The 14732-nt window shown below is 42.6% G+C and overlaps 1 protein-coding gene across 2 annotated transcripts in view; it reads right to left on the reverse strand.

The window, feature by feature from the left end:
• The window catches only part of LOC126336309 (ninjurin-B-like), a 58942-nt gene that overhangs the window by 42433 nt on the left and 1777 nt on the right, over nucleotides 1–14732 (reverse strand). Inside the window, exon 2 of one of the 2 annotated variants that reach the window (XM_049999849.1) lies at nucleotides 7744–8007. In XM_049999849.1, coding sequence (XP_049855806.1) covers nucleotides 7744–7998 — 255 coding nt within the window. In that variant the 5' untranslated portion in view covers nucleotides 7999–8007. The remainder of the gene's footprint in view (nucleotides 1–7743; nucleotides 8008–14732) is intronic. The other variant, XM_049999850.1, reaches the window with a different exon arrangement.

Genomic DNA, 14732 nt, shown 5'->3' on the forward strand with positions numbered 1-14732 from the left:
TGCTAACAGTCATTAGATCTCGGCCAACACGAGCATCAATGCCGCGATACGATAAACCGCAATCGCGATAGGCTACAATCCGACCTTTATCAAAGTCGGAAACGTGATGGTACGCATTTCTCCTCCCTACACGAGGCATCACAACAACGTTTCACCAGGCAACGCCGGCCAACTGCTGTTTGTGTATGAGAAATCGGTTGGAAACTTTCCTCATGTCAGCACGTTGTAGGTGTCGTCACCGGCGCTAACCTCGTGTAAATGCTCTGAAAAGCTAATCATTTGCATATCATAGCATCTTCTTCCTGTCTGTTAAATTTCGCGTCTGTAGCGCGTTATCTTCGTGGTGTAGCAATTTTAATGGCCAGTAGTGTAATACTTCCGGTGAAATAAGAACATGGACAGTTGAAGTGGGCTGGTTCTCGCGTTTTGTCACGACCATTCACACAACGCAGTTTTTTTACGTCTATACGCAACTCTCTAGTTTTTCCGCAGCACTATGGACAAGTCTTGTATCTTTGGTATCTACAACAACCTTTCGCGCTTCACAATTGGAAGCTGGCAACAGCGCTGGCGGCTGTCAGGACTCTCCTATCACAGTACTTAGTGCAGTGTGTATGTATACATCTGTTATGGCGTGTTAAGTGAAGTAAAACCCTTGTGAGCGCCGGAGTATCGCATAGGCGAGTTAGAGCCAGACCCAGAGCGCCGAGAAACTTCTATCGGTGCTCGTATTTTAGGGACAGAAAAGTATTAATAATTACATTTTATTTGAAAAGAAGTGGGAGGCAGGTCAGCTCACTGTCGCTAGCACAACGTAGGTTCAATTGTTGAGTTCACTTGGAAGGGCGATTGTTAATTTCGCTACTCGTAACTAGGGTTGACAGGTGTCCCGATTACTCGGGATTCCCGGCTGTTAATTTCAAGTCCGAGTGTGCCAGCTACTCGTTCCGGATCGTTCAAATGTCCCGGTTTATCGCCTTTTTTATTCTTAACTATGTTTCCAACCCCTCTACTCGGCATGTTTCTCACAATCACGTTCTTGCAGCTCTCAGTCTCAAATGAATTCATAGAGATTCTGATTGTTAGTGTGATTATAAGATGTTTGACGAAAAAGTTTGAAAAGATGATATTTATGTAGATATCAAATGTTTCTACAGTTTGCTACCCATGTAAGTAAATTTTACGAAATCTAGTAACTACAGTAGGACAATTTTTTAAAATACTCATCCCACCGTTCGGATCGTGTCGGTAGAAATCCACAGATATCGTGCCTTTTCTCGTTGCTCCCATCACTTACAATCTAATAGACTGACATAGAGTAAATAGCTACTGTAGTTTAAAACGTCATTGGTTCTCTACTTATTGAGCCATTGCCACTTGACTTTATTTCACATAGCATTTATTACTATAAATAATATCGTATTTGAATGCGAGCGTCCTTACAGTGCACAACCTTATTATTTGACATTTCCAGCGTAACGGATGACCGGCTGAAGTTTATGTTGTCAGCAATGCACGAGATGTTGTTAACTGCCTACCTCTGCACTGCCCTTTCCCTCCCTCTCCTCTAAGCTGAGCTCTTTAAAAAGCTGTCGTACTGTGCGTAAAATAAAGTTTTTTTGATTAATGAAGAAGTTTCTAAATAGCGTATTTTATAAATTTTTAGGGCTATCCAAAATGCCAAATGGGAAGTGCAAATTTCCCCATAAATATAGCTTGAATAGCCCTTCGCTAAAAAAAAAAAAAAAAAAAAAAAAAAAAAGGCAGAACAGAATACGAGTATGAAGCCTACTGCAAACTCTGTAATACATATTTAAATATTGGTCACGGGGGAACAGCATATATAAAGGATCGCGTTGGGAAGGCGACCGATAAATCCAACGTATCATTGTCAAGTACAAATAAAACTCTCACAAATTATTTTGTAAAACACGATAGTTTAGAACAAGAAAAAATTATTGCAGCAGGTGTTTTGCATACCACATGGTCAAAAAACATCAGTTTTTTGCTTCTACAGATTGCCTTAATAACTTAATACCAAAAATATTTGACTCAAAAATTGCCACTTCATGGTCTCAGCTAGAAAATGGTCTCAGCTGTAAAAAATAAACCTCTTTGATTAAGTAAGTTTTTGCTCCTCATTCAGTTACCTCATTCGTAATGAACTTCAAAGGTGCTCATTTTATAGCTTTAGCATCGAAGTAAGTAACCACAAAAATGAAAAATAAATCCACTTTTGGTTCAATATTTTACCAAGACAGACAAAATTATTGAAACTGAGAAGTTTAAGAAAGGTAGGCTATACAAGGTATACAAAAAAAGAAGGAAGAAAAAGTAAATTAAAGACTTTTAAATGTAATTACATAGACTGAGAACACAGCAACGAAAAAGTGGAAAAATTCAGTTTTTACCTTCTCAACTTAAAACAATATTAATTTTCAAGAAACAGCGTGACGTCTTTCATGAAAAAGCAGTAAAATTTTATAAAACAATGGCTGGCTATTTGAAACTGTGGACAATACCATTAAAAATACTTGGTGTTTTCGTAGATGACTGGGAAAAAAATACCTGAATGGAAAGATGTAGAAGAATCGGTGGCCGCCCGCGGTGGTCTAGCGGTTCTAGGCGCTCAGTCAGGAAGCGCGCGACTGCTACGCTCGCAGGTTCGAATCCTGCCTCGTCCATGGATGTGTGTGATGTCCTTAGGTTAGTTAGGTTTAAGTAGTTCTAAGTTCTAGGGGACTGATGACCACAGATGTTAAGTCCCATAGTGCTCAGAGCCATTTGAACCATTTTGAAGAATCGGTGGAGTATCTGAAGACATACGATATTACTGTAAATGACACAATTTTATTTAATCAAATCATCTCAGTAAAACCCATTCTAACCTGCGAATAACAATCCCCAGATTGGATAAAATAAAACAGTTTCCGAGAAATGAGTAGCTTTATTTTCCAAACTAGAAAATGGTTCAAATGGCTCTGAGCACTATGGGACTTAACATCTGAGGACATCAGTCCCCTAGAACTTAGAACTACTTAAGCCTAACTAACCTAAGGACATCACACATATCCATGCCCGAAACAGTATTCGAACCTGCGACCGTAGTGATCGCGCGGTTCCAGACTCAAGCGCCTAGAATCGCTCGGCCTCCAAACTAGAAACGGAGTTTCACGAGCGGTATAAAAGATTTGTAAATCATATGTGAGTATTTTTCCATACCTGACCACAACGGTAACGTAGAAGGAATATTTTCTTTTGTGAAAATACAGTTGACGGACGAGAGGAATAAACTTTCAGTTAATACCGTGGAAATCATTCTTCCATGCTTGGAGAATTATGATTTTCATTGTTGCGAAATGCACGATTATTTATTAAACAAAAACTCTACTAAAATGGCCAAATCAAATGCAAAGTACAAAAAAAAGAATAAAAGTTCAGGTTTATTTCTGTAATAGTGCAGTTAAGTTGTGAAATATATGAGATGTTTTTGCGCTTATTGTTTCTGTTCCTAAAATCATTTTATACATTATAAAGGCAGAAGTGAAGTTGACATATATGTTCATATATAAATATGTATGCATTTCGTTTGTATTTTTCGTTTTTTTCTTAATAACTATATTTTATCTTACAATCTGAGATGTGATTTTTCATTGTGTTCCGGTTTGACGACCGAGAAATTGGACTGTCCTGGTTGGACGACCGAGAAATCTGGCAATCCTACTCGCAACTACCGTAGCGTTTTGTTTCGTGTACATTTGTATACAAGTTGGTTGTCAGTAGTCATCATTGTGAGCGTAAGCTATTTCTTTTTTTTTAAGTAGTCTACACAAGATGATGAGTGGTGTGAAAAAGCTAGTAGTGTACAAAATATAAATTCCAACAACTAATTAAAAGAAAACGATGCCATTCAATCTTGAAGATTTGGTGAATGTTTTTCTATGCAAATTCCTGAAAGACAGAAAGACCACAGCCATATATAAGAAACAGAAATGAAATTCCATAGAGTGTTACCGGGACACACATGTCCTGATAAAATAAGCAACCAGAATAAACGGAATCATTTACAGATATTTGCAATACGGAATAAAATGGATGAATATAGAAGTAAGAGGGAAGAGGATTTAGAAAGAATGGACAGCACTGTCATACAGACCTGTTGACCAGAGACACCCAGGAAGACTGAGACAAAAATTGATGGAGGCAGTAATAGGCAGTATGACCTAATCCAGGAAAGGATGATGAATATGATGATGAACATGAGAATTTAAATTTGTATTAACCGGTCGGTAGTAGTATCATTAGCGATTAAGATGAAATTTTAAAACCATTTAATGAAAGAGTTGATGGCAGTCATACATGTGGCGACAGTTTTGGTATAGCTTGGAGTCATGTCGATATTATTGTCTATGTTTATGCCTAAGAGCCATTAAAGACGAGAGTTGTGATACTAGTATGGATCTATCATTATTTGCGAACAAGGAAATAGAGGAAAGAGCCAGGGAAACGTAAGAGCCTGTGGGGGAAGAAGAAGGCACATAGGAGCTAGTGGAAGTGTGGATATTGTGATAACACTGTGTGTTAAAGACAAAAACAATTAAAATAAAACATTTAATGACCCGGCGATCTGGTTTATTAATCAGCCTACAATTTCTCGCTAGATCTTTTATGGGATGCTTTTTAGAGACGAACACCACTTCTCATGATCCTCCCAACAACGTCGGAATGCATTGTTTCACAGGGATTTTATGAACAAAAACAAACCTGTGGTGGTGAGTTGGGGTTACGGAATTAAGGGAGGCAGGGGACATCGAAAAGTCTTTGGCCTAGGGCGCTGTGGTCTATAAATCCAGCCGCGACACACGCTCGGCAGTTTACGCATTGTAGCTGAATGTAAGTTCACCACTCGATCCGTCCTCTGCATCTACCTAATGTGAGTTGGACCGGATTTCGTAGTCAAGATTAAAGCTCGCAACTGTAGGCCTAGGACCTCCTGTATGAATTCAAATTATACACTATTGGCCAGTAAAATTGCTACACCAAGAAGAAATGCAGATGATAAACGGGTATTCATTGGACAAATATATTATACCAGAACTGACATGAGATTACATTTTCATGTAATTTGGGTGCAGAGATCCTGAGAAATCAGTACCCAGAACGACCACCTCTGGCAGTAATAACGGCCTTGATACGCCTGGTCGCTGCGTCAAACAGAGCTTCGATGGAGTGTGTAGGTACAGCTGCCCATGCAGCTTCAAAACGATACCACAGTTCATCAAGAGTAGTGACTGGCGTATTGTGACGAGCCAGTTGCTCGGCCACCATCGACCAGACGTTTTCAATTGGTGAGACATCTGGAGAATCTGCTGACCAGGCTAGCAGTCGAATATTTTCTGTATCCAGAAAGGCCCGTACTGGACCTGCAACATGCGGTCGTGCATTATCCTGCTGAAATGTAGGCTTTCGCAGGGATCGAATGAAGGGTAGAGCCACGGGTCTTAACACATCTGAAATGTAACGTCCACTTTTCAAAGTGCCGTCAATGCGAACAAGATGTGACCGAGACGTGTAACCAATGGCACCATAGGTGATGCGCTAGTATGGCGATGACGAATACACGCTTCCAACGTGCGTTCACCGCGATGTCGCCAAACACAGATGCGACCATAATGATGCTGTAAACAGAACCTGGATTCATCCGAAACAATGACGTTATGCCATTCGTGCACCCAGGTTCGTCGTTGAGTACACCATCGCAGGCGCTCCTGTCTGTGATGCAGCGTCAAGTGTAACCGCAGCCATGGTCTCCGAGCTGATAGTCCATGCTGCTGCAAACGTCATCAAACTGTTCGTGCAGATGGTTCTTCTCTTGCAAACTTCCCCATGTGTTGATTCAGGGATCGAGACGTGGGTGCACGATCCGTTACAGCCATGCAGATAAGATGCCTCGCATCTCGATTGCTAGTGACACGAGGCCGTTGGGATACAGCACGGACGGCGTTCCGTATTACCCTCCTGAACCCACCGATTCCATATTCTGCTAACAGTCATTGGATCTCAACCAACGCGAGCAGCAATGTCGCGATACGATAAACCGCAATCGCGATAGGCTACAATCCGACCTTTATGAAAGTCGGAAACGTGATGGTACGCTTTTGTCCTCCTTACACGACGCATCACAACAACGTTTCACCACGCAACGCCGGTAAACTGTTGTTTATATATGAGAAATCGGTTGGAAACTTTCGTCATGTCAGCACGTTGTAGGTGTCGCCACCGGCGCCAACCTTGTGTGAATGCTCTGAAAAGCTAATCATTTGCATATCACAGCATCTTCTCCCTGTCGGTTAAATTCGGGTTTATAGCACGTCATCTTCGTGTTGTGGCAATTTTAATGGCCAGTAGTGTAGCATCTATGAGAGTCGTTCCGAAAGCAACGCCTCCTATTTTTTTGTGATGACTTTTGATGTTCGCACCAGATGTCGTTGGTGTAGTGCTAATGATTGAACCTTCCTCTTTCATTTTCAGATGGTTCCTTTGTTCTGCGGTAGTTGAAGCCAGATGAGTGTTCCAAAACGTGTGTAAAATAACGATGCGTGACTGAATTCCTCATTGCTGGAGAAATTGTGCCGACTGAAAGCCATCGACGCTTGCTAAAGGTATACGGAGAGGATACGATAGCCGTGAGCAATGTGAGGCGATTGGAACAGCATTTGAAATGCTGTGAGAAGGGTGTGCATGACAAACCACAGCCCCGTCGACCCTGCACAGCTGTCATCCCTAGCAATGAAGAGCGCCTTGATCAACTCATGGTCGGCGGACACCGACCTGGCAATTCTGTACAAGGCTGAATGTCAGCTATAATGCCTTGTAAATAATATTGGAACACCTTGATTATCGCAAAGTCTGTGTGAGATAAGTCCCGCAGCGCTTACAGAAGCCCAAAAAACGCATCGAATGGAAATTCGTCGGGACATCCCGGACCAATATGAAGCAGAAGGTCACGATTTTCCGAATAGCATCGTCACAGGAAATTAGACGTGGTGTCACCACTGTGAGCTCGAATGCAAAAGATAGATAGCCCATGGAATGGCGACATGCGAATTCTCTATCAAAGAAAACATTCAAGACACAGCTGCCTGCAGCCGAGTTCTTTTGCATGTCCTGGAGCCTGGGGAAGCTGTCAATTCAGCATGCTACATGACGACACTGACTAAGCTGAAAGCCCGAATTTCTAGGGTAGGGCTAGAGAAGAAGACCAACTTTCACCTGCAATTTGATAACGCCAAGCCCCACACCAGTTTTGCGGCCATGCAACTGATTGCTGGACCGTCTTACCGCATCCACCGTACAGTCCCGATTTAGGGCCTTCAGACTTCGTCTCTTTGAGCCTCTGAAAGATGGACTACGTGGCGAACATTTTCAAGACTCGGGTACTGTTGTCAAAGCTGTAATAAAGTGCTTAGACTTAGCTGGTTCCGATTTTTACAAGCGTGGCAAGCAGGCTCAGGTTCATCGTTGGCTACAGTACATAACGAACAGTGGTGACTACGTGGAAAAATGACATCTGTAGCTGAAATATTGCTCTGTTTAGCTGTGCCGTTGTGATTTATTTATCTCCTATAGTTTGCACGAATAAAAATAGGAGGCATTACTTTCGGAACGACCCTCGCAGCTTATATCATCGGTGGGACATGACATCAGTCGATTTCTTTTGCTATCATTGCTGGCTTGACTCACCTCGTCATCAATATCCTCCTTGCTGGTCGCGGCTGACAAACTGGCCAGCTCCAGTTTGACGACTTTTTCGTCCTGGTCGGCCGGGTCGACGACTGCCAGCGAGTCTGCAGCGCCGCTGGGAGTGGATGCCGCCGCCCCCTGAGCGCCAGTGGAGTGTGAAGAGGCCACCACGTCCAGCGAGTCGACGCTCACGCTGACCGCGCGGACCTGCATCGCCGCGCTGCTCTCAGTCTCCAACGCCGCCATGGCCACCATAATCACCTGCTGCCACATTCATCAACGACACATATCACCACTGTGAACTGCACTCAATAATAACTACACTATCGAAATTGTAATGGATAGTAAGCTTGTAACGTCAATTTACTGGCAACATATCATATCAACAAACTAATCTTTCATAAGGAATTTACACTGCCTGTCGAAAAATGTTGTGCCACTTTCTATGAGACGTAGGACGGCCACCAGAGGACATTACTATCCTCAAAGATACTGTACTGTCAAGTATTTCTCATTTACGATTGCTCATGCTGTAAGACGATGCTTTTTCAACAGTGTTGGTGGATTACTGCCCGCAGACGTGGGGTCAGTATTTAGTGATGTACGACCTGAGCTTCTCCTGGCGTATATAACTTTCAAATAACTTCCGGGAATTCATGCAGGTAACACTTTCATACTTCGGTGGGAAAACACCCCTCCATTTTCAAGGCAAACTGCAACGGACAGGCAACGTACGTACAAATTTAAAACCTTGGTTCAAGGACTGATGCAGGAAAGATAACACACACACTGAACACTAGTGCCACCAAAGATGGCCAAAGTCAGAGCTATCGATAGTGAGTCTACGACTCGCAGGTGAAGTAGCATTGACTCTGTCCCTCTGTTTAATGACAAAGGAGAGAGCCGGATTCCATACAAAGTTTAAACAAAAACCTCCATCCCTGTTAACGAGGTTGCTCGCTAATTTAATCTCAACTCCCTCCTTAATAACACTGTATCAATAGCTGGACGTGCATGCCAATATTTCGGTGTTATTATATTAGATGACCAGTATCCAAGCAATATTTGGCAATAGCAGATCTACTTGGCTGCTGTAATCGTGTGTGCCGTTTACGCTCAGTACCTCGGTCCTCCACGGTTCTGATAGTTTGACCAATATATGCCATGCCGCAGCTACAAGGAATACGATATACACCCGCCTTACGCAATCCAAGATCATCCTTAACGGAACTCAAAAGTGCTCTAATTTTAGATGGAGGTCGGAAAACACATTTCACGTCGTATTTCCGTAAAATACGACCGATCTTGTTGGAAGGCAAAAAGTCATTAGACTTAGGTGTCGACTCAGAATTATCATCAATCACCCGATGTGCAGCTGGTCGATAGCGCAACGCACGTTCAATCTGTCTATCACTATAACCATTTTGATGAAATGTAACTTCAAGATGGGACAACTCAGCTGGCAAAGTCTCAGCGTCAGAAACGACATGTGCCTGTGTACCAGGGTACGAAATACACCTTCACGCTGAGCCGGATGGTGACAACTATTAGCCTGTAAGTACAAGTCGATGTGAGTACGTTTCCTGTAGACTGCATGTCCCAGTGATCCATCATCCTTCCTCCTAACCAACACGTCAAGAAAGGGAAGGCAACCATCCTCTTCCACCTCCATAGTAAAACGAATGTTCGGGTGGATCGAGTAGTTCAGATGTTCTTGAAAGGCATTCAAATTCTCCCTACCATGAGGCCAAACAAGAAAGGTATCGTAAACATATCTAAAGAAACAGGTGAGTTTCAAAGGCGCCGACTCCAATGCACGTTCCTCGAAATCTTCCATGAACAAATTTGCGATCACGGGAGACAACGGACTACCCATCGCAACTCCATCTGTCTGCTCGTAATACTGGTCATTGAATAAAAAAGTACGTGGATGTCAACACATGCCGAAACAGATTAGTTAATTCAGCACCACACCTAGCCTCAATTAACCGCAAAGAATCATACAAAAGAACACGAGTGAATAGAGAGACTACATCGAAACTCACTAAAATATCAGAGTCATTCAACCGCAATCCCTCCAAACTACGTAAAAAATCAGCTGAGTTCCTGATTTGACGTTCACACCGAACTACTTGTGTACTCAACAGAGAAGCAAGATGCTTGGCTACACGATACGTCGGAGCGCCGATGTTACTCACTATAGGACGGAAACGATTCTGCAATACCCTGAATCAGATTGTAAACCTTGCATCTTTTGTACATAATCCTGTTTATTTAAAACAACGGTGGCATTGCCCTTCTCCGCAGGTAAAATAACAATATCAGGATCAACTCTGAGAGAGCGTAAAGCAGCCCTCTCTGTTGCTGTTCCATTACTCTTGGATGGACAAGCAATAGTCAACACATGGCATGACTCCCTCCTAACCTCCTCTGCACCTTCAGGAGGTAGTTTGCAAACTGCCTGTTCAATTGAACTAATAAAATCAACTACCGGCAAACTCTTCGGAGTGGGTGCAAAATTTAAACCCTTACCAAGCACGGATAAGGTTGCGTCGTCAAAAGATTTCTCTGTGAGATTTATCACAGAACGTCGAGATATAACATCAGACTCCGCGCGATGAAAACGTTCAAACTTTGCCAAATGCCGGGCAGTAACGGAATTGTATTCCCAGTCAGCTTGAGTCCATGAGGCACCGTCCAGCCAATTGGTTGGACGGTGCCTCATGGACTCAATTCGTTGCTGATCTTCAGCTACGAATAAATTTTCTTAGCAGAAATCAATGTAAGTGTTACTTTGTACTGGTTCAACTCCCCACAGAAAAAATAGCTCTCTAATGTTAGTAAGATAAAAAGTGTTTATTGACAACGACTGTAGTGCAACTGTTGTTTTATGAACCAGTTTTTATGAAGCAAATCTGTTGATTTTCAACAAGTATTTTGTGACAGAACGGAAGAATATTTCACAACAGTTTGAAATTTCTATACTTTAAATACTCGTCGTATTGTAATAACATTGATGTACAACATATTTATAGCCCGGTAGAATAGGATCAATAGTATCGCATTCTAGTCCAAGTACTCATAGTTGGTGTGACATAGGTCTATCTTTGTTAAGTCGCGTAGAAGAGTGATAGCATAGCAAAGATGATTACGTTTCCACTGAGCACCATAATTATACCGTGCGCCAAAATGAATTTTCACTCGACAGCGAAATGTGTACCTAGTCCGCCTCGCTCGCTGCGCAGTCAGTGCGACGGATTGTAAAAAAATGTGTGTGAAATCTTATAGGATTTAACTGCTAAGATCATCAGTCCCTAAGCTTACACACCACTTAACCTAAATTATCCTAAGGACAAACACACACACCCATGCCCGAGGGAGGTCTCGAACCTCCGCCGGGCTCAGCTGCACATTCCATGACTGCAGCGCCTCAGACCGCTCGGCTAATCCCGCGTGGCTGCGACGGTTGCAAACGGGAGCGGCCCGGCTTCGATTTCTGGCTGAGATGGAGATTTTACTATGCTTAGGGACTGGGTGTTGTGCTGTCCTTACGTTCATACCGTCATAACTGACATTCCACTATTGAGGTGGCTGTATGTGCAAGTCCCGAAAGCCAATGAATAGAAAAAAAGCGTGCGCTGATCCGAAAACCCCTGGCTGATTCTTCATCTACATCCATACTCGGCAAGCCACCTGACGGTGTGCGGCGGAGGACACTTTGAGTACCTCTATGGGTTCTCCCTTCTATTCCAGTCTCGTATTGTTAGTGGAAAGAAAGATTGTCTTTATGCCTCAGTGTGGGCTCTAATCTCTCTGATTTTATCCTCATGGTATCTTCGCGAGACTTACATAGGAGGGAGCAGTATACTGATTGACTCCTCGGTGAATGTATGTTCTCGAAACTTCAACAAAAGCCCGTACCGAGCTACTGAGCGTATCTCTTGCAGAGTCTTCCACTGGAGTTTATCTATCATCTCCGTAACGCTTTCGCGATTATTAAATGATCCTGTAACGAAGCGCGCTGCTCTCCGTTGGATCTTCTCTCTCTCTTCTATCAACCCCATCTGGTACGGATCCCACACCGGTGAGCAGTATTCAAGCAGTAGGTTAACAAGTGTACTGTAACCTACTTTCTTTATTTTCGGATTGCATTTCCTTAGGATTATTCCAATGAATCTCAGTCTAGCATCTGCTTTTGCCAACGATTAATTTTATATGGTCATTTCATTTTAAATCACTCCTACTGCCTACTCCCAGATAATTTATGGAATTAATTGCTTCCAGGTGCTGACCTGCTGTATTGTAGCTTAATGATAAAGGATCTTTCTTTCTATGTATCCGCAGCACATTACATTTGTCTACATTGAGATTCAATTGCCATTCCCTGAACCATGCGTCAATTTGTTGTAGATCCTCCTGCATTTCAGTACAATTTTCGATTGTTACAACATCTCGACATACTACAGCATCTTCTGCAAAAAGCCTCAGTGAACTTCCGATGTTATCCACAAGTTCATTTATGTATATTGTGAATAGCAACGCTCCTACGACACTCCCCTGCTGCACACCTGAAATCACTCTTACTTCGGAAGACTTCTCTCTTATCACACAATTGGTCTGATAGTCCATATGCTCTTACTTCGTTCATTAAACGACTGTGGGGAACTGTATCAAACGCCTTGCGGAAGTCAAGAAACACGGAATCTACCTGGGAACCTGTGTCTATGGCCCTCTGAGTCTCGTAGACGAACAGCGCGAGCTGGGTTTCACACGATCGTCTTTTTCGAAACCCATGCTGATTCCTACAGAGTAGATATATAGTCTCCAGAAAAGTCATTATACTCGAACATAATACGTGTTCCAAAATCCTACAACTGATAGACGTTAGAGACATAGGTCTATAGTTCTGCATATCTGTTCGACGTCCCTTCTTGAAAACGGAGATGACCTGTGCCCTTTTCTGTTCCTTTGGAATGCTACGCTCTTCTAGAAACCTACGGTACACCGCTGCAAGAAGGGGGGCGAGTTCCTTCGCGTACTCTGTGTAAAATCGAACTGGTATCCCATCAGGTCCAGTGCCTTTTCCTCTTTTGAAAGATTTATATTGTTTTTATATCCCTCTGTCATCTATTTCGATTTGTACCATTTTGTCATCTGTGCTACACTCTAGAGAAGGAACTACAGTGCAGTCTTCCTCTGTGAAATAGCTCTGGAAAAGACATTTAGTATTTCGGCCTTTAGTCTATAATCCTCTGTTTCAGTACCATTTTGGTCACAGAGTGTCTGGACATTTTGTTTTGATCCATCTACCGCTTTGACGTAAGACCAAAATTTTTTAGGATTTTCTGCCAAGTCAGTACATAGAACTTTACTTTCAAATTCATTGAACGCCTCTCGCATAGCCCTCCTCACACTACATTTCGCTTCGTGTAATTTATGTTTGTGTGCAAGGCTTTGGCTATGGTTATGTTTGCTGTTAAGTTCCCTTTGCTTCCGCAGCAGTTTTCTAACTCGGTTGTTGTACCACGGTGCCTTTTTTACATCTCTTATGGTCTTGCTTGGCACATACTCATCTACTGCGGTTTGTACGATGGTTTTGAACTTTGTCCACTGTTCCTCAACACTGTCTTTACTTGAGGAAAAACTTTTGTGTTGAGCCGTCAAGTACTCTGAAATCTTCTTTTTGTCACTTTTGCTAAACAGAAAAATCTTCCTACCTTTTTTAATATTTCTGAAATCATCGATGCAGTAACCGCTTTATGATCGCTGATTCCCTGTTCTGAGTTAACTGTTGCAAATAGTTCGGGTCTGTTTGTCACCAGAAGGTCTAATATGCTATCGTCACGAGTCGGTTCTCTGTTTATCACAGAACGTCGTGATATAACATCAGACTCCGGGCGATGAAAACGTTCAAACTTTGCCAAATGCCGGGCAGTAACGGAATTGTATTCTCAGTCAGCTTGAGTCCATCAGGCACCGTCCAACCAACTGAAACTAAGTAACAGGACGCGACCTCGCAATGTCCCACATTCGAATCCCGGTTCGGCAAACAATTTCAGTCTGCCAGGAAATTTCAGCAAAATCCCCAGTTTTGTCTCCATGATATGTGTAGCAGTTAATAAGGTTTACATATAGGGAGGTCAGCACACAGAGGCAGATTGGGGTACATTGCCATCTCGTCTATTTCTTTCTAAGTTGTTTGGCTTGGTGTAAGTTCTACTTAAAGAGAGCAAGACATTCCCGGTACTTATGTGATTACTTCAAATTTATCTCGTAAGTAAAGCACAGTACATGCAGTGTTCACTGGCCGTTTCTGTCATATAGCGTCGTTTGTAGTGTGAGGAATATTCTTAGACTGAACAAAATTTCAAGTAACTGCATTCCATTCAAAGCCAAGGCAAACTGTTGTCAGTGATACTTTCTGCCTGCGTTCGTGAGCAGTTTACCGCAGTTAGCCAAACAGATGAAAACAACTTGTGCGTCTACACTGAAGGTCTACGTGTTGCGGTGTTTCTCTGAAAATTTTGTTGCTTTCCTCTGCACTCAGAAAATGCTTGGTTCTGCACCATAGTAGGTCTGAAGAATGTATGTTGTATCTGGCATAATCTGAGGAGAAGACACAAAGTATTCTGCAGAGTTTCGGAGTCCCTGATCAGAAGCAGGAAAGTCACTGCCCTTACATGTTCAACATCCCTTGCTTTACTGGATTTAAGGCCAAACTAGGAACCCTCTCGCATATCGTTCACAATTGTTATTGTCATTACCACTACCGCTACAAAAACGCAATGTCGTCGGAGGTGTCATAGATTTCAAAACTCCACAGGCGCTTCCAAATACAAACAAATAAGTCTTCTTCCCAAAACCGGAAACTTAAAATACGAAATTAAAGTAAAGAAAGGCTATGTAACGTGAAGAAGTTTTAGACAAAAGGAAAAGTGCCATTGTACAAAGAAACCAGAGCTATTCTCTGTCCTCAGTAACAGCCATGA

The sequence above is a fragment of the Schistocerca gregaria genome, chromosome 2 (genome assembly GCF_023897955.1).
Source record: "Schistocerca gregaria isolate iqSchGreg1 chromosome 2, iqSchGreg1.2, whole genome shotgun sequence".
Classification (NCBI taxonomy): Eukaryota; Metazoa; Arthropoda; class Insecta; order Orthoptera; family Acrididae; genus Schistocerca; species Schistocerca gregaria.